Raw genomic sequence first — 23,562 nt, forward strand, 5'->3', positions numbered from 1 at the left:
CCCTGCACGAGGTGCTCAGCCTCAGTGAGCCCAGATGTGTAATTTTTATGATTGTTACTGCTAGGAGCAAACGGGAACCGCGTCGTTTCGCAGTTTTTACCTATTGAGTTCTACTTCTCCGCTGCAAACGCCCCTGCCCGGGGGCTGCCTGCGGGGAGCCGTGGGGCTGAGCCCGGCCAACTCGTGGCAGCGGTGGCCGGGGCTGCAGTGCCCGCGGGCGGCGCTAGGCGGAGCGGGCCGAGCCGTGCCGTACCGAGCCGGGCCAGCCCGCCGAGGGGGCCGGGCGGCGCCGCTTATAAAGGCGGCGGGCGCGGGGCGGGGGAAGCGCCTCCGCTCGCTGCGCTCCGGGACCGGCCACCGGGCCCTGCCCAGCCCCGGCGGGGCGGAACGGCACGGCTCGGCACGGCTCGGCACGGCATGGGCCGGCCCGCAGCCCTCTGAAGCCATGGAGCGGCGGGCGCTGTGCGCGGGGCTCTACTGGCTGCTGCTGCCGCTCGCCCTGCTCGCCGGTGAGTGCACGTGCTCCGCCCTTAGCGCTTATTTTGGGGGGGCCCAGCTGATGGGAGGGGTGCCCCGATGGGGGGGAGTCCTGGGGGGGGGGGGGGGTGTTCCCCGTCCAGGCTGGGTGCCGCTGGGGGGCTGCGCTGTGCCTGGAGGTGCGCCCCCCCCCCCCCCAGCAAAGCGGTGCCCCCCCCGAGGGGTGTGCATGCCTGGGGGGGTCCCGGTGGCGGTGCCCCCCCCTCCTTTGCCTTTCGTTTCCCCCCCCCCCCCCCCCGGTGCGGTTCCCACGAGCAGCCCCCCGGTGAACCGGGGCCGGGACGCTCCGGGGTTGGGCTGGGAGGGGGGCAGCACATCGGGGTCTCCTCGGAGCGGGGCGAGCCCAGCGGCAGCCCCGATTCCCTTCCCCGGGGAGGGAGCCGCAACTTCCCCCCACCCCGGGACTCCAAGAGCCGCGCTCGGTTCCGCGCAGCCCCGGGGGCGCGCCCGCTGCTGCCGGACCGGGGGGGGTGGGGGCGGGCGGGCGGTGGAGGCTGGAGCGGCCTCCGCGGAGGGGGGAGGACGGAGCCGGGCACCGGGGGACCCCCCCCGTGCACCCCACCATGGGTTTGGCAAAAGCCGGGACCCTTTGGCAGGGCGGGGGCCGGGAGCGCCGCCGCCCCCCCCTCCCCGGGCCGGGCAGGGGGCGCGCACCTCGGCTGCAGCCCCCGGCGGTGCGGAGCCGGGAGCCGCCTGGCCGCTGGCCTGGAAAATGCCCGTGTGCCGGCACTCCCCGGGCAAGAATCGGCCCTTTGAACCTGGGAAGCGTCTTCGGGACTCTCCGTTTACCTTCACGTAGACGCAAAGGGGAAAAAAAATAACCTCGCCGAGGCCGCCGGGCTCCGTAAACAGGATTGTTCAACGGCCTCCTTGTGCCCGGGCACGGGTTCATGCCACCCGGGGAGCTGCGGGGGACTTTTCGGGTTTGTCACCCGGTGCCGGGACCCCAGGACGTGTGTCCCACCAGGGCCGCCTGCAGCCGAGCAGCTCCCGTCCCGGCTGCGTTTTGGGGCGCACGGAGGCTCGCCGTGCCTCCAGGGGAGGCGGCCCGAGCGGGGAGAGCCTCGCTGGCAGAGGAAGTCGGCGACTGTTGAAAAAAGCTTCTGTATTTGCTCTCCCTCGCGAGTGACTCAGTGCATCGTGCAGGATGTGAGGAGGTTAATTATAACCCTGCCTGCAAACCGGGCTGGGAAGGTGGCCGGGCGCTGCTTGCACAAGGCCCTTCCAGCCGGGCGCATCCCCGGGGGGGGGGGTGACACGTGTCCTCCTGGGCGCCACCCAGGCGCTGAGGTCCCTCGTGCCACGCTTGTGCCGCTTCTGCCCCGTGCCTCGGTCGCCCTGCTCCGTCGTGGGACGCCGCAGCGGGGACGGCCAGCTCCTGCAGCCGCCGCGGGCACGGCGTTCCCTCGGCTGCACGCTCCTCGTGGGCTCGGTTAAATTTGGGGCCTGGCTTGGGCAGCGGCTGTCCTGGGAGATGAAACCCGCCCTGCTCCAGCCGCTCGTCAAAACAGACGCGCGAGTGACTCAGCGGGCGCCGGGGAAGCGGCCGTGTCCCAACGGGTCCTGCACCGGAGGGGAAACTGAGGCACAGGGCCGGGGCTGCGGCTGCTGCCCCCGGGGTGGGAGGAGAGCCCGGAGCCCGACCTGCCCGCGGCCCCGCCGCCTTCCTTCCCCTGCAATTAGGCTCTTCCCCAGCGTCCGGAGGATGTTTGCTGGCGGCTCCCAGCCAGCTCCATGCGGGTGGAGGCGCCGGAGCTGGGCCCCGCGGCACGGCTCGGGGCACCCCCCAGCTTCCCACGGCCCCCACCACGCTCCCAAGCTGTGCCTTGGGCCGGATCCTGCCCAGCATGGGGACAAACCTTGGCCCCATCCTGCCCGGTTGGGGTGCACGGAGCTGGTGGGTGGGGGTCACAGCCTGTTGCCCCCCCTTACCATTTATCCAGCTGGTACTGCAGTGTTGGCTGTGCTGGTGGGCCCTGAGGCACCTGGGCAGCACGTCCCTGGGGATGTGCCCCCCAAATTGGGGGTGCTGGGCTGGGGTGAGGTGAGGACACGGCCCCACCTGAGACCTCCCCCATGCCCAGCATGGGGTGCTGGGGGTCCCGGCCAGCCCTGGTGCTGCAGGGAGCTGGTGCCCAGCTGGGCGCGTGGGCTGCGGCCAGCTGCCTCCTGTGGTCAGGTGCTTTTTTTAAATGAGGGGAAATAAAGGGAAGAGAGGGAAAAAAAAAAAAAAAAAAAAAAAAAAAACAGAGAAAAAAATGCCACCGATGTCTCCAAGAGCAATAACTCCATTTCCTCCCAAGGGCAGGCCGGGGGCTGGGCTGCGCAGGGCTGGCGCGGAGCCTGTGCGGTGCCCGCGCTGCCCTGCGGCTGCGGGGTGCTTCGGGGGGCTCCCAGGGCCCCCCACGCTGCCCCCCGGGGAGCAGCACTGCGGGGCCTGCCGGGGTCCCAGCTGGGCTGGATTTGCAGGGGGTTGGCGGTGCTGGGGAGCTGGGCATGGTGGGGTTAACCCTGGGGGTCCTCAGCCCCCCCCAACTATGGGGATGCCCCAAAATGTCTGGGATCCCCATCAGGGCTGGGTGAGGATGGGGGGTGTTGTTTTGGCTCCGGCATTGCCCTATGGCACAAGCCATGCATGGAAAATGTTACGGTGGCTCCAGGACCCCCCCGTGCCACACCAGCAGGGATCCGGGGGTCCCCGTTCACAAGTGGGGTGCAACCATGAGAGCAGCGCGGGCGTCCCGGTGCTGAGCACGCAGCTCTGCGGGCCCCAGGACAGCTCCATCCCCATCCCCTGCAGCCCAGGTGCTGCAAGCCATGTGTCTGGGGGGGCTGGGGGCATGTTTTTGGGGGCACCCTGTCTGCGCAGGGCTCGGAGGGCTTGTGCCGGGGGCCAGCCCAGCACCGCAGCTGCCCGTTTAACCTCTCTGCTCTTGCTTCCTCCCGTGCAGATAAGGATTCAGGGCGGGAGGACCGCGTTGTTTGTCCTGAGCCGCCACCGTCAGCGCTGCGGGGACGTCGGGGCTGTCCCCATCCCTGGGCACGGGGCTGGCACCGAGCACCCACCCCGCTGGTGCTGTGCTCCCCGTGCCGGCTGGCAGCGCGGAGCAGGCGCCCGTCCCACTGCCTCCCGGGGCAGCTCCCGCGGCATCCCCGGGGAGCAGGGCCGGCGGCTGCGCTGGCAGGACTGGGATCTGCTTTCCACAAAAACAGGATGCGGCGGGTGAAATGGCGGGGCTGGTCCCTCTTCCCGGAAAGAGGAGCCGGGGTTAGGAGGGATGGGGCTGGGAACGGGAACGTGCCCGCAGCTGGTTCTCACCGGGATGGGGCCGTGGGGCACGGGGAGCCATGCGCCTGGGGTTGTCCCTCGTTCTGCAGCTGGTTCGCTGGGTGCCAGGTGACACCCTGGGGACACCGTCCTGACCCCGGGGGTGCCCGTGCCGCGGGATCTGGCTGCGGGACACGGGGCTCGGTGGGGCCAGGCGAGTACAGCAGGGCACGCAGGGAGGTGAAGAGCTCAGCTAATTAATCCTGGGTGGCCGCAGGTCCCCACAGAGAGCTGGCGGCTGCATCCGTGCCGATAAGAGAGGCTGCATGTGGCCGTAGTGCGTGGTGACGAGGGGGGGGTCTCCATCACTGGTGGGGTCCGGGGAGCCCCCCTCACCATGCGGCTGGGGGTGTCTCCATCCCAGCTGAGCCCCGTCTCCCTCCTGCTCTCCTCAAGTGCCTCCCTGCTGCTGAAACCCGGTGCTGCTGCAGCCCCCCCCCGGAGATCCCCTGCCTGGGGGTCCCCCGGGACTGATCCAGCCCGGGAGGGCCCCCAGGGAGACCCCCAGGGGAGGCTGAAGGCCGGCGTTAGCGAGCTCCCGCGCATCGCGCCCAGCTCCCCGGAGCTGGGATTTCTCTCCTCCCATCACGTTAGCGCAGTTAATGCTGCGAGTGCTACCGGCTCTGCCAGCGCCGGCCGCCGTGACGGATGAACAGCGTGGGAGCGGGGCTGGCTGCTCCCGTGTCCCCTGCGGGGGGGCTGGGGCCGCGGAGCCAGGGTAACCTAGCTGGGAGGTGCTCAGCCAAGCCAGATCCTGCCCCGCAGAGCCAAAACCCGGTGGGCGATGGGTGCTGGGGAGCAGTGGGTGTCACGGTGCTGCACCCACCCACCCGGCGGGCTCCTCGCAGCGGAGGCGAGCGGCTGCGGGAGGAGCAGGCGCGGTGCAGGAGCGGCCGTCCCGGCGCCGCGGGGCAGCTCGCCCTTGGCTCTCCCTGCTCTGCCGAACTGGTTTTTCCCCCCTCGCCGGCACTTTCCCCCGCACCGTCAGCACCGCAGGGAACCGGTTTCCTCCTCCGAAGGAGCAGGACGGGGCTGGGAGCCACCCTGGTCCCATGGGAGCCACCCCGGCCACCCCACGGCGTCGGCTGGGTCCCGGGTGCTCCCCTGGCATTTTCTGGGCGCTTTTTTGGGATGCGGCGCCTGCGATGGCACGTGGCTGTGCCAGCCCTTCCCGGTGCTGCAGGTGACCCCAAATCCCTGCCACTGGGATGGCCAGCCCAGGAGGGATGTCCCAAGCCAGGGCTGGGATGGGAGCTGGGGGTAGCTCCCCCTCCCAGGGACCCTTTCCTGCAGCAGGGTGGGTGGGCAGCGGGCGCAGCCCCGCTTGGGGTTGGTCCCTGGCCCGGGGAGGGGGCTGCCTGCCCCCCACGTCAGCCCGAGCGGCGGCTCGCTCCCCGCCGGGCCAGCTCCTCTCGGCCCCGTTGCCCGCTGGCGCGGGAAGAGGAATATTTGCTCCATGAGATCATGGTTTGCGAGACGGAGCTAGCAACCCTCGGCGTGCGGGGAGGTGACGCGCGCCGGGGTCACCGCTGAGAGGCGGCTGGCGGGATGCGGTGTTCCCCCGGAGCGCGGGGACGTGAGCCCACCCTGCGCCCCCCAGCCCCGCCCGGGGGCTGCTGGAGCCCCCTGGGGTCGGGGGGGCCGGTGGGGACCCTGCTTCACCCCCCGACAGGGGTGCCGGAGGAGGCTCACACACCGCTGCAGGATGCGCCGTCCCATTGAAACCTCGTAAACACAGGAAGGGCCGCGCCTGGCTCGAGGTGCGCAGCACGTCCCCTGGCGCCCAGCCCGCCCCCCTGGGGCTGGGGGCTGCTCGCTCTGCCCCCCTGCATCCCCAAGGGACCCTATACCCACAGCAGGGTCCCCCCCGGGGCTGCTGGTGGGCAAAGCGGGGACGTGTGCCTCGGGTTTGCAGGGGAGGGGACAGAGGGATGCCGTGGGACCCCACAGCCCCCGTAACGTCGTTCCTGGCCAACGGGGACTTGGTGGGTGTCCTGCAGCCACCGTGCCCATCACCGTGGCCTCCCGGCAGCTGGTGGCAGCTCCTGTACCGGGATTGCTGCGTCCCCAGCTCATGGTGGCAGCTGTCTTGGGGTGCCCACCGCGTACGCTCCCCGTCCCTGGTGGTGGCAGCTCCGTGGGGCGCTGGCTCGAGTGCGGGGTTGGGGCCGGCCCCGGTCCCTCCCCAGCTCCTCCGATGGCTTCACGCCTGCAAGCAGGCTGTAATTTGGGTCTAAAAATAATGGAGGGGGAAGGTGGAGAGCTGCTGGCGTGCCCGGAGCGGGGCTGGGTGCAGGTGAGCGGCTGCGGGTGGGGGTCCCAGCCCCGCTGTGCCACCCCCGCGATGCTCGGCACCGTCCTGCAGGAGCAGCGTGGAAATGCAGCGGGTTTTCACAAAGTTTTTGTGTCCCCATCACCTCGGTCTCTAGGACTGCCCTTTGTTTCAGAGTCCCTGTCCTTTTTGGGGTGTCCCAGGTCGGGGCGATACCACAGAGCATCCCGGGGATGCGGCTGGGGGTCCTCGTGGGGTGCGGAGCCCCGGGTGCCGTCCCCGTGCCTCTAACCCTGCCCGTGCCTCCGTCCCCAGCCTGCCTGTTCCGCTTCAACGTCCTGTCCCTGGTGTACCTGCTCTACCTCCTGCTCCTGCCGTGGTTCCCGGGGCCCACCGACCGCGCCGTCTCAGGTGAGGGCACCACAACCGGGGCTCGGGCAGGGGGTTTGGGGCAGCGCGGGGGCTGTTTTAAGTGGGGGGGCGCGAGCTGCCCTCCGGCAGGTACCTGCCCTCGTTCCTCTGTGGTTTCCCCCGGGCCAGGCGGCTCCGTGCGGCAGCCTCGTCCCGTTAATTATAGCCCGGTGCGGCTATTAATAGGCCTCCCGCTACGGAGCGGCCAATTTTGAGCCCCGGCCCTATTAACCAGAAACCTCAGGGCTGTGCCAGGCATGCAGGGACGCACAGCGCCGAGCCCTGAGCCCTGTTCCCAGGTGGAAACGAGGGGTTCATCCCCCTCGGTGGGTGCAGGGGACGCGTCCCCCCACGGCGGGCACCCGGAGGTGCTGCGCCCGTGGCTCCGCTGGCTCCCTGCCCTCCGCGCCGAAAGGTGGCCCTGGCTAAAAGCTCTGCCCTCTGAATATTTCATGGGCTTCCACGGCCTCGGAGCCCGGGCGCTGCTGAGTGGCAGCGCGATGGTTTACAGGAAAAAAACAAGCCAAGGGAGAGCTTGGCACGGGGCCGGCACGCGGCTGCGGGGTGGCCGTGGGCTCCACGCTGCCCTTCCAGCGGCCAGGAAAAGCGCACGGGCTGGGGGCACGGCCACGGCTGGGGGAAGGTCTCATGGGGCTGGTGCCTACTCCCCCTGCGGGATGGGATGGGATGGGTGCAGGAGCCCAGGGCGCGCTGCATCCCGGTGCCAGGGAAGCGCCTCGTGCCACTGGGCCAGCTGGGGCAAGGAGAGGGAGCGTGGTCCTGGGGTCCCAGCTCCCTGCATTGCCCCGTGCCTCAGTTTCCCCAGTACTGCAGCAGGAAGGATGCTCCCGGGGAGGCTGTGCGGGATGCACGGTGAGGGCTGGCATCGCTGGCACGGCGGCAGTGCGCCCTTCCCGGCTCTGTGGGCGCTTCCCAGGGGTGCTGGGTCTGCACTGGGGGTGCTGGCACCACCCGGGGCCACCTGGGGTGGTGGATGATGGGGTGCCCATGTCTCACAGGTCACACCGGCCGCCTCCTCAAAGCTCTCCTGGGAACCAGCATCCTCTTCCTCCTCGCCCACTTCGTTTTCCAGATATGCCTCTACACGCTGCCCGTCCTGGACCAGCTGCTGGGACCCAGCTGTGAGTACCTGTGGGTGCTGGGGGGTGCCCATGCCTGCCCCCCCGCTCCTGCCACCTTGTGCCTGCAGGAGAGCCCCCAGGCGGGTGTCAGGGAGCAGGATCCCACCCTGCTGGGTGCTAAGGGGCTGCTGGGACCCCGTGGCACCCTCTCCGTGCCTGGGTGCCTGCGTGCTGTGGGGCAGCATGGCCCCTGATGTGGGGTGGTCTCCCCGTGGTGGGCTGGTGCCAATCTCAACGCCTTTGTGGTTCCCTGCAGGCAGCAGCTGGGAGGTCCTCGCCCGGCACGTCGGGGTCACCAGGTAAGGGTTCCCCCGTGCCGGGGGACCGGTGACGTGGTCACCATTGAGGGGGTCCCCCCTGAACCCTCCCGCGCCCCTCTCTTCCCCCAGGCTGGACTTGGACGACCTCCCCAACTCGGTGCGCCTCGTGGCGCCCGACGTCGGCATCCTGCTGGTCTCGTCCCTCTGCCTCTGCCTGTGCCGCCGCCTCGTCCCCAAGGCCACCGCTGCCACCCGCGGCCGGGCACCGGAGTCCCTGGAGCCCCTTGAGCGGGTGAGCGTGACGCCGGTACCACCGGCAGCATCCCTCCTGCCGCGTCCTGCCAGCCAGTCCCTGGGGACGGCAGTCCCATGGGACACGTGGGATGCGCCTGGGGACCTGGGTTTCGGGTTGGGGTTGCAGCCCGGGAGGGGAGTTTTGGCTGTGAGTGGTCGGGGATGGACCTCAGCGATGGATGGACCGGGTCGGGTCGTCCCCTGCGCCTCCCCCTCCCCGGGGCCGGGGTGACTCAGCGGCGGAGGAGTGCCCGTGTTTGCTCCCGCGTTACCATAGGGATCCCGCAAACAGCCCGGCCCCACGGAGCCGCTTTACGTGGGGTGGCCGAGCCCCGGCTGCCCACGGGTGGGGACGGAGCCAGCGGGGTGCAGGGCTCGGGGCAGAGCTGCTGGGAGCCGTGCTGTGCCGTGCCGTGGTGGTGCCAGCAGGGTACCGGGGCGCTGTGCCCTGTGCGAGCAGCTCCGGTGTCACCCAGGCAGACAGCCCCGTGCCATTGGCACCCCCAGCCCTGCCTGGACCCCACACCAGGGCTCAGCTTCATTTTGGGGTGAATCCCACTGGTTTAGGGCTGTCCGGCCCCGCTCCGGCCGCGGCCACAGGGCCGGGCTGTAACCAGAGCCCGGGCAGCAGCGAATGCCTTTGCTGTGAGCGCGGGGCCAGCGCGGGAGGCAGCCTGGAAAAAAGCTCAGTGCTGGGAACCCAGGTGCCGGTGCCAAGAAAAACAGCCGTGTTTCGGAGGCGCTTTCCAAACAGCTAATGAGATAAACACGGCCAGGTGCAGGGCCGCGCGCCCGCGCTGCACCGGGCAGGGCGCCCCCGCGGCCGTGCTCCCCACGGAGCAGGGAAACTGAGGCACGGCGAGCAGCCGGCTGGAATCAGAGGGGATCCGGGTCGGGCTGGGGCTCACGCAGTGCTTCCTCGCCTGGCAGGGGGAAGAGGAGGACGTGGAGCGGCATGGTGGCACGGCCGACGGGGACACGCCGCTCAGCGCCCGGCTGCGGGTGACGGCGCACTGGCTGCTGTGGGCAGCCGGGAAGGGGCTGGCCATCCTGCTGCTGGCCTTGGCCGGTGGGTACGGGGCTGGGGGGGGGGGGTGCATGACGGATTTGGGGGTGTCTCAGTGGTTCTGCTCGCCGGGGAGGTGCTCGGCTGGAGGACGGAGGCGCGGGGATGCTCGGCCGCGCACTGACCGCCCGCGGGGCGCTGCTCCCCAGGGATCACCCTGCCCTCCGCCTCCTCCAGCGTCTACTACCTGCTCTTCGTGGGGCTGTGCACGTGGTGGGCCTGCCACCTCCCGGCCAGCCGCAGGGCCTTCGACACCCTCTGCATCCTCGTCGGCGTCTACGCCGCCGTCCACCTCCTCTGCCTCTACGCCTACCAAGCGCCCTTCGTCCAGGGGGTCTTCCCGCCCCCCACCATCTGGGCACGGTGAGTGGCACACGGGGCCGTGGTCTCCCCCTGCGTGTCCCTGGCTGCGTGCCCGCGTCCCCGGGGATGTTTCACAGCCAGCACGGCTCCTGCTTGGCGCCTGTCCCGCTCCCGGCTGCGGACGGTCCCTGGGGAGGGCGGCTGGAGGCTGCCCCGGTGCCAGCGCTGTGCGCAGGGACGGGGACAACGCCGTCCGCAGGCAGGAGTTAACGCCACCCACCTCATCCCCGCAGGGTGTTCGGCTTCAAGGACATCATCCTGTACCGCAACTGCTCCCGGCCCAACGCCCTGGTGCTCAACACCAGCCACCCCTGGCCCGTCTACGCCAACCCTGGCATCCTGCTGCTGCTCTACTACACCGTGGCCACGCTGCTGAAGCTGCGCAGGCTGGACGCCCGGGTGAGGGGCTGCACGTGGCCGTACGCACCCTGCTGCTCTGGGCAGGGGGCTTGGGGGGGATATGGGGCTGTGGGACGGGGCACGATCCTGCTCCGGACCTCCCCCCCGGGTGCTGTAGCTGGCTCCTTCCCCTCGCAGAGAGCGGCGGTGCCGGCGCAGCCGCCGGTGAGGGAGCTGGTGGAGCTGGAGAGCTGGCCCAAGGACACCGATGGCGTGGCTGAGGACACCAAGGTGGGTCTGGGGAGGCGGCGGGGGCAGCACCCCAGTGTTCCCGGTGTGGGGTGTGCACCCCATACACCGGGGGGTGCCCCACGCGGGCGCTTTGGGAGTGCCAGCAGGCACTCAGCCCTCCCTGCCCCCCCCAGCCCATGCTGTCCCCCAGCACCGGGAAGCCGGGCAGCGGCACCGAGAACTGCACCGTCCACGTCATGGGTGATGTGACGCCGCCGGGTAAGCCTGTCCCCAACGCCGCCCCCACCCCGAGCCCTGCTCTGCTCCCCCCTGCCTGCAGAGGGGCTGGAGGGGGCTCACAGCTCCTGCTCCCCCCCCCCGGCCAGGCAGGAAGAGTCCGGCAGAGCGGCTGCCCCTGCAGGCGCTGTGGCACGTCATCATGAAGCAGAGCTACGTCTGCGCCCTCATTGCCATGATGGTAAGGGCAGGGGGCACGGGGGCACCCCCCATGCTCTCACCCCCCCCGCCTCTCCGGGCAGCCCTGGCGAGTGGCCGCATCCTGCCCACCCCTCCCAGGTGTGGAGCATCACCTACCACAGCTGGCTGACCTTCGTGCTGCTGCTCTGGTCCTGCCTCATCTGGATCGTGCGGAGCCGGCACCACTTCGCCATGCTGTGCTCGCCCTTCCTGCTGCTCTACGGCGTGGCGCTCTGCAGCCTGCAGTACGTCTGGGGCATGGACCTGGCCCCCGAGCTGCCCACCCGCGTCGGCCTCATGAGCCTCGAGCAGCTGGGGCTGGTGCGCCCCAAGTACCCCTGCCTGGACCTGGGGGCCAAGGTACCCCCCCCCCCGTGCCATCCCCGTCCCCCTCCCCGCGGTGTCCTCCTGTCCCCGCTCACCGCCTGTCCCCGCAGCTCCTGCTCACCCTCACCTTCTGGCTGCTGGTGCGGCAGTTCGTCAAGGAGAAGCTGCTAACGAGGACGTGCCCGGCCACCCCGCTGCTGGAGGTGACCGTTTCGGACACGGGTGAGGGGTCCCTTGGGGACGCTGGGGGCAGCAGGGGTGTCCCGTTTTTTTTCCAACCCCCAACCCCAAGGCTGAGCACCCCCAGGACGTGGTGCCCGTGCCTTGCAGAGCCCAGCCGGCAGCGGGACGTGCTGAAGGCGCTGGGCGCCCTGGTGCGGGATTTCTACGCCAAGTACTGGATCTGCGTCTGCGCCGGCATGTTCATCGTGGTGAGCTTCGCCGGGCGCCTCGTGGTCTACAAGATCGTCTACATGTTCCTCTTCCTCCTCTGCCTCACCCTCTTCCAGGTAGGGGGGGGACACGGGGAGGCTGTCCCCGGCCGGGACGCGTGCCTGGTGGCGCCGTGCTCACGTCCCTGTCCCCCAGGTGTACTACAGCCTGTGGCGCAAGGTGCTGAAGGGCTTCTGGTGGCTGGTGGTGGCGTACACCATGCTGGTGCTCATCGCCATCTACACCTTCCAGTTTGAGGACTTCCCCATGTACTGGAGGAACCTGACGGGTCTCACCAACGAGCAGTGAGTGCGCCCAGCCCGCCGCCGGCGTGGGGGCACCGGGGCACGGCCAAGAGATGGGGAAACCGAGGCACGGGAGGGTCGGGGTTGAACCCCCAAACCCTGCTGAGGGGCTGCCCGTGCAGGGGGGTGGACGGACATGTCCCCGTGCTGACTGGGACGTCCCCTCCCTGGCCAGGCTGGGTGACCTGGGCCTGGAGCAGTTCAGCGTCTCCGAGCTCTTCTCCAGCACCCTCATCCCGGGCTTCTTCCTGCTGGCCTGCATCCTGCAGCTCCACTACTTCCACCGCCCCTTCATGCACATCACCGACCTCGAGCACGTCCCCGCCACCGAGCCGCAGCCCCGACACATCCCCAGGTAGGGCCCCGCGCACCGGGGCGTCCCCGTGCCCCCCGTGTCCCCCGTGCTGAACCCTCCTCCCCGCAGACCCGAGGAGCTGCACGGGAGCCGCCTGCTGCGGGGTGCGGCCGTCGCCGAGAGCGCCGGGACCGAGGCGGGCGATTCCGATACCGCCTCGCAGGGTACGGGCAGGATTGGGGTGTCCTCAGGACCAGGAAGGGGCTGGGGGAGGGTGTGGGATGGGCTGGTGCCCTCCAAGCCAAGGAGGGGCCAGGGGATGGGGATGGGATGGGATGGGATGGGGATGGGATGGGATGGGATGGGATGGGATGGGATGGGATGGGGCGTCCTCGAGCCAAGGAGGGTATGGGGATGGATTGGGGTGTCCCCCAAGCCAAGGGTGATAGAGGGATGGATTGGGGTGTCCTCGGAGCCAAGGGGGATATAGGGATGGATTGGGGCGTCCTCGGAACCAAGAGGGAGGATATAGGGATGGATTGGGGTGTCCCCAAAGTCAAGGGGGATATAGGGATAAATTGGGGTGTCCCCTGAGCCAAGGAGGATATAGGGATGTGTTGGGGTGTCCTCAGAGCCTGGGTACAGGGGTGGATTTATGGCATCCTCCAAGCCAGGAAGGGACCAGGTGCGTGCAGGGCTGGGTTGGGGTGTCCTCCCACCAGGGATGGGTGCTGGGGTGTCCGTGACGGTCCGTGTACCCGCAGTGCCCACCAAGTGGGGGCTGGTGCTGGAGCGCCTCATCGTGCTGGGCTGGACCTTCTCGGACACGCTGACCCGCGGGCAGGTCTTTGTGGGGCGCCTGCTGGAGCTCCACGTCCTCAAGCTGGTGGCTCTCTACACCGTCTGGGTGGCTCTGCAGGAGGTATGGGACCCGGGACCCGGGTTTTGGGGGGGAGCTCGGCTGGGCACCCCAGGGTGCTGACGGCGCCTCTCTGCCCCAGGTGTCGCTGATGAACTTCTTGCTGGTGCTGCTGTGGGCCTTCGCCATGCCCTACTGCCGCTTCCGCCACATGGCCTCCTGCCTCTCCACCGTCTGGACCTGCATCATCATCGTCTGCAAGATGCTCTACCAGCTCAAGATCGTCGATCCCAGCGAGTACTCCAGCAACTGCACCCAGGTACTGGGGGTGTGGGGGGTCCCTTCCCCAGCTCCCCGCGGTGGGTGCTGACCCCCATGCCCCCCCCTTCGCAGCCCCAGCTCAACGGCACCAACCTGAGCCCCGAGGAGCTGGGCAACTCCACGCTGTACCGCGGCCCCGTGGACCCCGCCAACTGGTTCGGCATCCGCAAAGGCTTCCCCAACCTGGGCTACATCCAGGTGGGCTGGGGCGGGGGACGGAGGGCGACGGGGTCCCCCCCTTCCCGAGCACGGCGGAGCTGAGCGCCCCTCGCCCCCTCCCCAGAACCACCTCCTGGTGCTGCTGCTGCTGGTGTTCGAGGCGGTGGTGTACCGGCGCCAGGAGTACTACCGCAAGCAGCACCAGCTGGCGGCCCCCGTCACCGAGACCGTCTTCGAGGACGTGTCCCGCGAGCACCTCGACCAGGGCTTGGGCAGCTGCGCCAAGTACTTTGTGAACTACTTCTACTACAAGTTCGGCTTGGAGGTGGGCAGCGGGCGGGGGCTATGGGATGGATGCGTGGGGTACGTGGGGGTACGGGACGGATGCGTTGGGGCATAAGATGGATGCGTTGGGGTACGGAACGCACATGTGGGGGCACGGGATGGATGCGTTGGGGCATGGGATGGACACGTGGGGTGCGTGGGGGGGGTACGGGACGGACACGTGGGGTGTGTGGCAGTATGGGACAGGCACACGGGGTGCATGTGGGGTACGGGATGGACATCTGGGGTGCATGGGGGTACAGGATGGGCATTGGATGGACGCGTCGGGGCATGGGATGGACACGTGGGGTATGGGATGGATGCATGGGGTGTATCAAGGTGCGGGATGGACACATGGGACATGTGGAAGTATGGGACAGACGCATGGGGTGCATCGGGGTACGGGACGAACATGTGGGGTGCTTGGGGGTACGGCATGGACGTGTGGGGGTACGGGATAGACGGATGCATGGGGTGCATCAGGGTATGGGACAGACACTTGGGGTGCTTGGGGGTACGGGACGGACACGTGGGGTACAGTATGGACACGCGGGGCTGAGCTGCCGCCCGCCCTCCAGATCTGCTTCCTGATGACGGTGAACGTGATCGGGCAGCGGATGAACCTCATGGTGATCCTGCACGGCTGCTGGCTCGTCGTCATCCTGACGCGGCGGCGGCGCGCGGCCATCGCCCGCCTCTGGCCCAAGTATTGCCTCTTCCTCGTGCTCTTCCTCCTCTACCAGTACCTGCTGTGCGTGGGCATGCCGCCCGCCCTCTGCGTGGGTAAGGGGCACGGGTGGGGGTCCGGGGGGAAATTTGGGGGTCTCGGGGGGGGCCATCACCCAATGCCTCCCCTCCGCAGACTACCCGTGGCGCTGGAGCCGGTCGCTGCCCATCAACTCAGCGCTCATCAAGTGGCTCTACCTGCCCGACTTCTTTGTGGCCCCCAAATCCACCAACCTCATCAGTGAGTGACACCCCCCCCCCAGGAGGGGGCTGTGGGGGGGCTGCCTGGCCACGCCCCCAGGTGGGAGGGGCTAAAATGTGGGCGGGGCTTGGGAGGTGTCACACCCCTCTCCGATAACGCATGGGTCAAGGGACGCACCCAATTGGGGAGGGGCTTGGTTGAGGCCACGCCCATTTTGTGGAATAGGAGGGGCTGTGTGCGACCACGCCCATTTGTGGGAGGGGTCTGGTGAAAGCCACACCCGTTTTAGGAGGAGGGGCTTTGCATTGACCACACCCCCTTTGGGGAGCAATGCGCCAAAAGCCACATGCATAAAATGGGACCACCACATTTGGGGAGGGGCTTTGCCGTGGCCACGCCCCTTTTTTTATCGAGGGGGGTGTGGCCTCTGGAAGTCACGCCCCTTTGGCTGAGCCGTGTGCCCTGCAGACGACTTCGTGCTGCTGCTGTGCGCGGCGCAGCAGTGGCGGGTGTTCGCGGCCGAGCGCACCGAGGAGTGGCTGCGGGCGGCCGGCGAGAACGCGGACCGGCTGGACCTGGGGAGGGACCCCCACAACCCCACGCCCAACTTCATCCACTGCCGGTGGGTGCCGCGGGGACGGGACCCCCCGGATGGGGTCCCCAAGGGTGGGGATGGGACCCAGCAGCACTGGGATGGGGAATTCCTCCCTAGGGCTGGGCTGGGACGGGACCCCTGCCACCAGGATGGTGCCCCCACATCTGGGATGGGAGCACCCTGAGGCTGTGGGGGGACCCTCTGGGAAGATCAAGTTGTCCAGGGCATGCTTGATCATGCATGTGTTTTGGGACCCCCATAGGCTGGGACAAGGCACATTGTACCCCAAGACTGGTCTGAGATGGGCACCGGGGTACCCAGGGGCTTTGGGACCCCATAACGTGATAGGGACCTGCTGGTTTGGTTGGGGGTAGCACCCCAAACCCAGGCGGTGCCAATTTTGGTGCTGGGAGGGGATGGGGACCCTGCTCTGAGCGCCCTGTCCCGCAGGTCGTACCTGGACATGGCGAAGGTGGTGGTCTTCCGCTACCTCTTCTGGTTCATCCTGGTGGTGGTCTTCATCACCGGGGCCACCCGCATCAGCCTCTTCGGCCTCGGCTACCTGCTCGCCTGCTTCTACCTCCTGCTCTTCGGCACCGCCATGCTGCGCAAGCCGGCGCGGGCGCGCCTGGTGCTCTGGGACTGCCTCATCCTCTACAACATCACCGTCATCATCTCCAAAAACATGCTGTCGGTGAGGGCACCGGCCCCGGGGGGTGCTCCTCGGGTCACCTGGGTGTCCCCAGGGGTCCAACCCCGTCCTGTACCCCTTTTCCCGCAGCTCCTGTCCTGCGTCTTCGTGCAGCAGATGCAGAGCAACTTCTGCTGGGTGATCCAGCTCTTCAGCCTGGTCTGCACCGTCAAGGGCTACTACGACCGTGAGCGCCGGCACGGGGAGCGGGTTGGGGGCAGCTCTGCCCTGCATTGATGGGGCTAGGGGGGCTGTTTGGGGGTGCTGCCTTACCTGCCCCCCCCTTCTGCCTGCCAGCCAAGGAGATGGGCAAGGACCAGGACTGCTCGCTGCCCGTGGAGGAGGCTGGCATCATCTGGGACAGCATCTGCTTCTTCTTTCTCCTGCTCCAGCGCCGCGTCTTCCTCAGCTACTACTTCTTGCACGTCATGCTGGACCTCCAAGCCTCTGCCCTGCAGGCCTCCAGGTGAGGCTGGGGGACCCCAGGGGTCCCTAGGGGTGCTGGGTGCAGGTGTCCCCCCCCTCACCATCTCCGTCCCCGCAGGGGCGTCGCGCTGTTCAAGGCCAGCATCCTGAAGAGCATGCGCTCCCACCGGCAGGCCGAGAAGAAGTCGCTGGCCCAGCTCAAACGGCAGTGAGTGGGTTTTGGGGGGGCACCCGGGAGCCCCCTGCGCCCCCCGAGCGCCCTGCAGCCGTCGGGGCACCCCAGTGCACAGGGTGCCGGGGGGCTGCGGGTGCCCAGCATCGCTGTGGGGGACCTGGTGGCTCCGGGGAGCTCTGGAGCAGCCTGTGCTGCGCCCCGCAGGATGGAGCGGATCCGAGCCAAGCAGGAGAAATACCACCAGGAGCGGCTGCCCGCCGGCGAGGGCCAGGATGAGGCCAGGCCAGGTGAGAGCCGGGGGGGCATCCCAAGCCCCCAACCCCTCCTGCCCCCTCTCCCATCGCTGTAGGGGTGGCCTCGACCCATCGCCGACGTTTTGTCCCCCACTTTCCTCGTCCCGCCTCCTCGCTGAGCGGGGACCAGCGGAGCCTGGTGGAGTGCAGCGGTGAACACGCCCCCCCACGCCCCCTTACCCAAAAACTGGCCCCCGCGGCGGGACGGGTCGCCCCCAGCCCCGCTCAGCCCCCGCTGCCATTCCACAGCGCCCGGTGGCCCGGCGGACCCTTCCCGGCAGAGGGAGCGGTGGTGGCGGCCATGGTTAGACCACGCCACAGGTACTGCCCCGGCACGGGGCACGGGCGGGCGCGCGGTCCCCCCCTGCCAGCATCGCTGACACCAGCGGGGAGCGGCGGTGACGGTGCTTTCGGCGAGGTGACGCCCTGCATGCCCCCCCATCCCCCACGCTCGGCATTAACCAGGCCGTTCTCTGCTTCTGAGCACTAACGGGGCATGGACCTGGGGTGCCCGGAGGGCTCGGCGCTGGAGGGACCCCTCTTTGGGGACGTTGGACTCTTGGGCGCTGATGTCCCCAGCGGGGATCCTCGGGGGTGTCCTTGGCACTGAGCTGTGCTGGGCAGAGGGGATATGGTGATGGGGACACCCCGTGGCACCCCGTGCCGTGCCGTGACACCCTGTGCCGCCCCGTTAGTGCTGCATTCGGGGGAATACTTCCTCTTCGAGTCGGACAGCGAGGAGGAGGAGGAGGCAGCAGCAGCAGTGCCGGAGGAGCCGCGGCCGGGCAGGCAGAGCGCCTTCCAGGTGAGCGTGGCAGGGGGCCGGGAGGGGGTCGGCTGTGCCCTCTGGGCGCTGATGGCCCCCTCCCCAAATCAGCTCGCCTACCAGGCCTGGATGACCAACACCAGGACGGCGCTGCGGCAGCAGGAGCGGGAGCAGATGGAGCTGCCGGGCGATGAGCTCGGTGCAGGTGGGGCTGGCAGACCCCAAAATGGGGCTGGGGGCACTGGGGGGGGTGCACCTGGTGTTTGATCCTCGGGATCCTGTAACAGGGCATCATCTCAGCAGAGTTCCCAGTGTGTGTCTAGATTCTCTGATGTCTAAGATAGGGTTGGGTGTGAGCTGTGCGGCTCCTTCGTTTTTTAAGTTGGGTGGGAAGGATGGGGGAACGGGTGATGAGCAGGAAAGCCACAAAAAGAGGTCAGAAATAATGTCCCGTCCTGTGCCATGGAGGGGCCCTGACCTGCTGCCTGCCTTGCAGGGGACAGCAGAGGAAGGGAGGAGGCGTTGGAGTCGCCTGGAGAGGCCGAAGGCCAGGAGGAGGAGGAGGAGGAGGAGGAAGGATCTGGTAGGTGGGCAGCAGGACCCTGCCAACCATGGCAGGGGGGTGTCTGGGGTGTGCTGAGCGGGTGCGAAGCCACGAGCCCCTCTCTCCTCGCCCCGGCAGAGCGGGGCAACGTGCTGCAACGGGCGCTGAACACCCTGCGCTTCCTGTGGGTGCTGTGCCAGGCCATGGTGGACGGCCTGACCCAGTGGCTGGACACCTGCACGCGGGAGCACGCCGACATGTCCACGGTGCTGCGGCTCGAGAGATACGTCCTCACGCGGCGCCTGGCCAAGGTGACCCCCGGGGAGGGGACGGCGGGCACGGGGGACGGTGGCACCGCGCTGGTGCTGACCCCGTGCCCGCCGCAGGGCGAGGACGTGCACCGCGGGGTCCTGGATGAGCTCTACCTGCTGCCCCCCGAAGAGCCCCTCGAGGAGCCGAGCCCGCGGGTGTCTGGGGGTGCGGACCCCCAAAATGGCGTCGCTTCCAGGCAGGTGCATAGATCCCCCGGGGGGTGCCCGCCCGCCGCCACGGGGGCTGGCGAGGAGCGCGCTCACCTGGCCCCGTGCCGTCCCCAGCGGGCGCGATGGAGCCGAGCGCGGCCGAGGGGCTGAGCCCCCCCTGGCGGGGGGCTCGCTGCGAGCTGGCAGCCAGGAGCAGGGGACGAGCTGGGGGTCGCAGGAGGATGTGGCTGGGTCTCGGGAGCTCCTGGCCCTGCCGCAGAACCGGACCCGGACGGCCAGCGAGCTGCTGATGAGCAGGTATGGGATGGGGACGGGGATGGGGACACGGTGGGTTTGGGGCACAGGCTCAGCCCCCTGTGCCCCCCCAGGCGGCTGTACTTTGTGGAGCTGGAGGAGTCGGAGCAGTTCTATCAGTCCCACAACCGCTTCCTGAAGCTGCTGCTGGCCATCTACCGCTGCGTGGCCGCCCACTCCGAGCTGCTCTGCTACTTCGTCATCATCCTCAACAACATGGTGACCGCCTCCGTCATCTCCCTCTTCCTGCCCATCCTCGTCTTCCTCTGGGCCATGCTCTCCATCCCCCGGCCCACCAAGCGCTTCTGGATGACCGCCATCATCTTCACCGAGGTGGGCAGGGGGTGGCCGGGGAGGGGATGACAATGCGATGACCCCGGCTGCCACCTTTTGACGCCCACGCCCCCGCAGGTGATGGTGGTGGTGAAATACCTCTTCCAATTCGGTTTCTTCCCCTGGAACGGCTACGCCATGCTGGTGCGCAACGAGGGCAAGCCCTTCTTCCCGCCCCGCATCCTGGGGCTGGAGAAGACCGACCGCTACATCAAGTACGACCTCGTCCAGCTCCTGGTGCTCTTCTTCCACCGCTCGCTGCTGCTGGTGAGCCCCGGGGCACCCATTTCTGGATGGGTCCTCACTGCATTGGGTGCATCCCATAGCCCCGGTGGGGCGTTGGATGGCGTGCATGGGGCTGGGGGGTGGCAGCAGCCACCCTGACCCCTGCCCTCCCCAGTGCTATGGGCTGTGGGACCATGAGGAGGACCCCTTTGCCAAGAAGAAGCCAGAGGCAGAGCGGGCAGAGGAGGAGGAGGAGGAGGAGGAAGAGCGGCGGGAGGAAGCAGAGTCCACGACGGTGGGCAAGGAGGGGACGGTGCCGCCAGCAGAGCCGGGGGCACCGGGTGCAGCCACGGAGCCGGAGGACGATGCTGGGGGGCCGGAGGAGGGGGCCAGGGATGCGGCCACCCAGCTGCGCTTCAGGAGGAAGAGGCGGCGGAGCAAGGAGACGAAGGCTGCGCTGGAGGAAGGTGAGCACCACGTCCCATCGCTGCACCCCGGGGGTGCTGAGCACCTCGGCACAGAGCAAGGCTCGTGTCCCCCAGGCAGGATGCGGCCCTGCAGGGCCCCGAGGTCACTCGTGCTGCGTCTCACCCATAGAGGATGGCGAGGAGGAGGAAGAGGAGGAGGAGGAGGAAGAGGTGAAACAGAGCCACTCTCAGAAGAAGCTGAAGGCGTTGGGGCTCCGGGTCAAGCTCTTCTTCCTCACCGTGTGAGTGCCCTGCGGTGCTGGTTGGGGTGGGGGCTGTGGCTCATAGCCCCCCGGTGACCTGTCCCCAACCCCCTGTCCCCCCCCAGGGCACAGAACACCTACCAGCCCGTGCGTGGCTTCTTCCGGGACATCCTGCACACTCGGTACCGGGCGGCCACCGATGTCTACGCGTTCATGTTCCTGGCCGACGTGGTTGACTTCATCATCATCATCTTCGGCTTCTGGGCCTTCGGGGTGAGCAGGGGGCTCTGCAGGGTGCTGGATGGTGGGGTCAGGCCGGGCTGTGTCCTCACCTCACCGCTGTCCCCAGAAACACTCGGCGGCCGCCGACATCACCTCCTCGCTGTCGGATGACCAAGTGCCCGAGGCCTTCCTGGTCATGCTGCTCATCCAGTTCACCACCATGGTGATCGACCGTGCGCTCTACCTCCGCAAGACGGTGCTGGGCAAGCTCATCTTCCAGGTCATCCTGGTCTTCAGCATCCATCTCTGGATGTTCTTCATCCTGCCGGCTGTCACCGAAAGGTACCGGTCCCACCGAGTGTCCCCTGAGGATGTCCCCCAGGGCGCTGTGTGGTCCTTGGGTGGCTGAGGCCGTGGGGTGGTCCCTTTGTGTCCCCAGGCCTGCGTGGTGGCCCTGTGTGGCCAGGCAGGGGCTTGGGTGCCCAGAGGGGTGACATCTCCCTCCCACAGGTTGTTCAGCCTCAACACGGTGGCCCAGCTGTGGTACTTCGTCAAGTGCATCTACTTCTCGCTGTCAGCCTACCAGATCCGCTGCGGCTACCCCACACGCATCCTGGGCAACTTCCTCACCAAGAAATACAACCACCTCAACCTCTTCCTCTTCCAGGGGTAGGGGACACGGTGTGGCACGGGGACACGTGGCCCCAGCCGGGCGCACGGAGCTGTAGCAGCCCCCTCTCCCCGTCCCCCGCAGGTTTCGCCTCGTGCCCTTCCTGGTGGAGCTGCGTGCCGTCATGGACTGGGTCTGGACGGACACCACGCTGTCCCTGTCCAACTGGATGTGCGTGGAAGACATCTACGCCAACATCTTCATCATCAAGTGCAGCCGTGAGACGGAGAAGGTAGGACCCCAACGCGCCCGTCCTCATCGGGGTGGCCCCGGCTGGGTCCCCCCCCAGTCCCCCGGCACCCTGCGCCGTGTCCCTGCAGAAATACCCGCAGCCCAAAGGGCAGAAGAAGAAGAAGATCGTCAAGTACGGCATGGGGGGCCTCATCATCCTCTTCCTGGTGGCCATCATCTGGTTCCCGCTGCTCTTCATGTCGCTGGTGCGCTCGGTGGTGGGTGTTGTCAACCACCCCATCGATGTCACCGTCACCCTCAAGCTGGGGGGGTACGAGGTGAGGACGGGGGCAGTCTCTGGGCTGGTGCTGGATGCCGGGTTCCCCCCCGATGCCACACGTGTCCCCGCTGATGCCACGTGTCCCCACAGCCACTATTCACCATGAGCGCCCAGCAGCAGTCCATCCAGCCCTTCACCCCCCAGGACTACGAAGCCCTGACGAACCAATTTGAGAGGCAACCGGTAAAAAATAAATCCCCTAAGCAACCCCCCCTTGATCCCCTCTTTCCATCCCACCCATGCTGAGCCGCGTGCCCCCGTCCCATCCCCAGGTGGCCATGCAGTTCATCACGCTGTACGGCTACGAGGACATCGTCACGGCGCGCATCGAGGGCAGCTCGGGCTCGCTGTGGAGCATCAGCCCGCCCAGCCGGGAGCAGATGCGGCGGGAGCTGCAGAACGGCTCCTCGGACATCACCCTGAGACTCACCTGGACCTTCCAGAGGTAACACTGGGGTCACTGGGGGGGGGGGGACACAGAAGGTAGCCCCCCACCCCCCGGCTGAGCCCTTTGTGCCCGCAGGGACCTGGGGAAGGGCGGCACGGTGGAGCACACCTTCGACAAGCACACCACAGACCTCCAGCCCGGCGCGCCCGAGCGCATGGAGCTGGCCCAGCTGCTGCAGGGCACCCGCGACGCCCCCGTGTGAGTGTCCCCAGGCACGGGGAGGGGGCTCAGGGATGGGGACGCCACCAGAGGCGGTCACGTCCCCCGCTCACGCCCGCTTTGTTGCAGGCAAGTGCCCAAGCTCTTCCCCAAATACATCCGGGCACCCAACGGCCCCGAAGCCAACCCCGTCAAGCAGCTGCTGCCAGGTGGGTCCCCTTTCCGCACTGGGGGGGGGTCTCGGCCACCACGCCGTGCCCTGACCCCACCCCCCCCCCCCGTCCACCCCGCAGACGGAGAGGACAGCTACCTGGACGTGGAGGTGCAGCTGAAACGGGAGCGCGTGGGCTCGGGGCAGGGCAGCGACAGCTTCTTGGAGTGGTGGGTGGTGCGGCTGAAGGACGCCCCCCCGCGCGACGGCAACATCCTGCCCATGGTCATCTTCAACGACAAAGTCAGCCCCCCCAGCCTGGGCTTCCTGGCCGGTTACGGGTGCGTAGAGGAGGGGGGAACACAGGAGCCGGGGAGGTGGGCGAAGGGTGACGGTGGGGACCGCAGGCGGCCTCATCCTGTCCCCTTTGCAGGATCATGGGGCTGTACGTCTCCATCGTGCTGGTGATCGGGAAGTTCGTGCGGGGCTTCTTCAGCGAGATCTCGCACTCCATCATGTTCGAGGAGCTGCCCTGCGTGGACCGCATCCTGAAGCTGTGCCAGGACATCTTCCTGGTGCGGGAGACGGGCGAGCTGGAGCTGGAGGAAGAGCTCTACGCCAAGCTCATCTTCCTCTACCGCTCCCCCGAGACCATGATCAAGTGGACGCGGGAGAAAGAGTAAGGGGAAGGGGCTCTGGCCCCCTCCCCGGGGACATCACCGCCAATGCCTTAACCAGCCCTGCGGGGGCCGCATCCTGCCGGGGGGTGCAGGACGGCGCGCTGGGCGAGCCCGGGCTCTCGCTTTTAAAACGAGGAGCTTTCTGGTTTTTTTTTTGTTTTTTTTTTTTTTTTCCACGATGCTTTGAAGCCGGCTGACTGGCGGAGAGCACCTCGTGCCTTCCTTGGGGGGCGGGGAGGGGGCCTGGCCCCATGGGCACCCCAGTGCCTGGGGGGGTGGTCCAGGAGCTGGTCCAGCACCCACAGGGCACCCCAGCTTCTGGGGGGGGGGGGGGGGCAGGAGCCGGCCCCTCCCTGCTCTCCCCTGCCCCACAACCAGGTTGAACTCTAAAGCAATATCCCCCATCCCCAGACCGGGGGAGCACAGGGCCACAGCACACCCTCCCCTGTGGGCACCCCCCCCAACTGGACTGTAAACACTTGTGACTTTTTTTTTTTTTTTTTTTTTAATTCAAATGGTTTATTTATACAGATATCTAATAAAAACGAAGCTGAAGC

The 23,562-nt window shown here is 68.1% G+C and overlaps 1 protein-coding gene across 2 annotated transcripts; it reads left to right on the forward strand.

The window, feature by feature from the left end:
• The first annotated feature begins 294 nt into the window (after window positions 1–294).
• On the forward strand, window positions 295–23,557 carry PIEZO1 (piezo type mechanosensitive ion channel component 1). 2 transcript variants are annotated; one of them, XM_040570960.1, is made up of 51 exons: window positions 295–509; window positions 6,453–6,548; window positions 7,568–7,690; window positions 7,947–7,989; window positions 8,080–8,242; window positions 9,175–9,313; window positions 9,460–9,673; window positions 9,907–10,072; window positions 10,211–10,303; window positions 10,438–10,522; window positions 10,630–10,721; window positions 10,820–11,080; window positions 11,158–11,269; window positions 11,378–11,556; window positions 11,636–11,784; window positions 11,960–12,139; window positions 12,209–12,309; window positions 12,844–13,001; window positions 13,081–13,257; window positions 13,332–13,457; window positions 13,543–13,743; window positions 14,321–14,525; window positions 14,605–14,709; window positions 15,139–15,292; window positions 15,716–15,959; window positions 16,047–16,143; window positions 16,254–16,422; window positions 16,501–16,590; window positions 16,762–16,844; window positions 17,100–17,171; window positions 17,546–17,655; window positions 17,728–17,821; window positions 18,113–18,199; window positions 18,299–18,471; window positions 18,547–18,668; window positions 18,757–18,939; window positions 19,011–19,269; window positions 19,348–19,536; window positions 19,670–19,961; window positions 20,092–20,203; window positions 20,290–20,437; window positions 20,514–20,728; window positions 20,897–21,055; window positions 21,141–21,288; window positions 21,377–21,565; window positions 21,658–21,750; window positions 21,840–22,012; window positions 22,091–22,213; window positions 22,304–22,383; window positions 22,468–22,666; window positions 22,759–23,557. In XM_040570960.1, exons 1-51 carry the CDS (start codon window positions 446–448, stop codon window positions 23,006–23,008), a joined length of 7,539 nt encoding a protein of 2,512 aa, XP_040426894.1. In that variant the 5' UTR covers window positions 295–445; the 3' UTR covers window positions 23,009–23,557. The 2 variants fall into 2 exon arrangements, with proteins under 2 accessions (XP_040426894.1, XP_040426895.1); XM_040570961.1 differs by having other exon boundaries at window positions 12,209–12,303.
• Window positions 23,558–23,562: the final 5 nt, after the last annotated feature.

Source organism: Cygnus olor, chromosome 12 (assembly GCF_009769625.2).
Source record: "Cygnus olor isolate bCygOlo1 chromosome 12, bCygOlo1.pri.v2, whole genome shotgun sequence".
NCBI lineage: Eukaryota > Metazoa > Chordata > Aves > Anseriformes > Anatidae > Cygnus > Cygnus olor.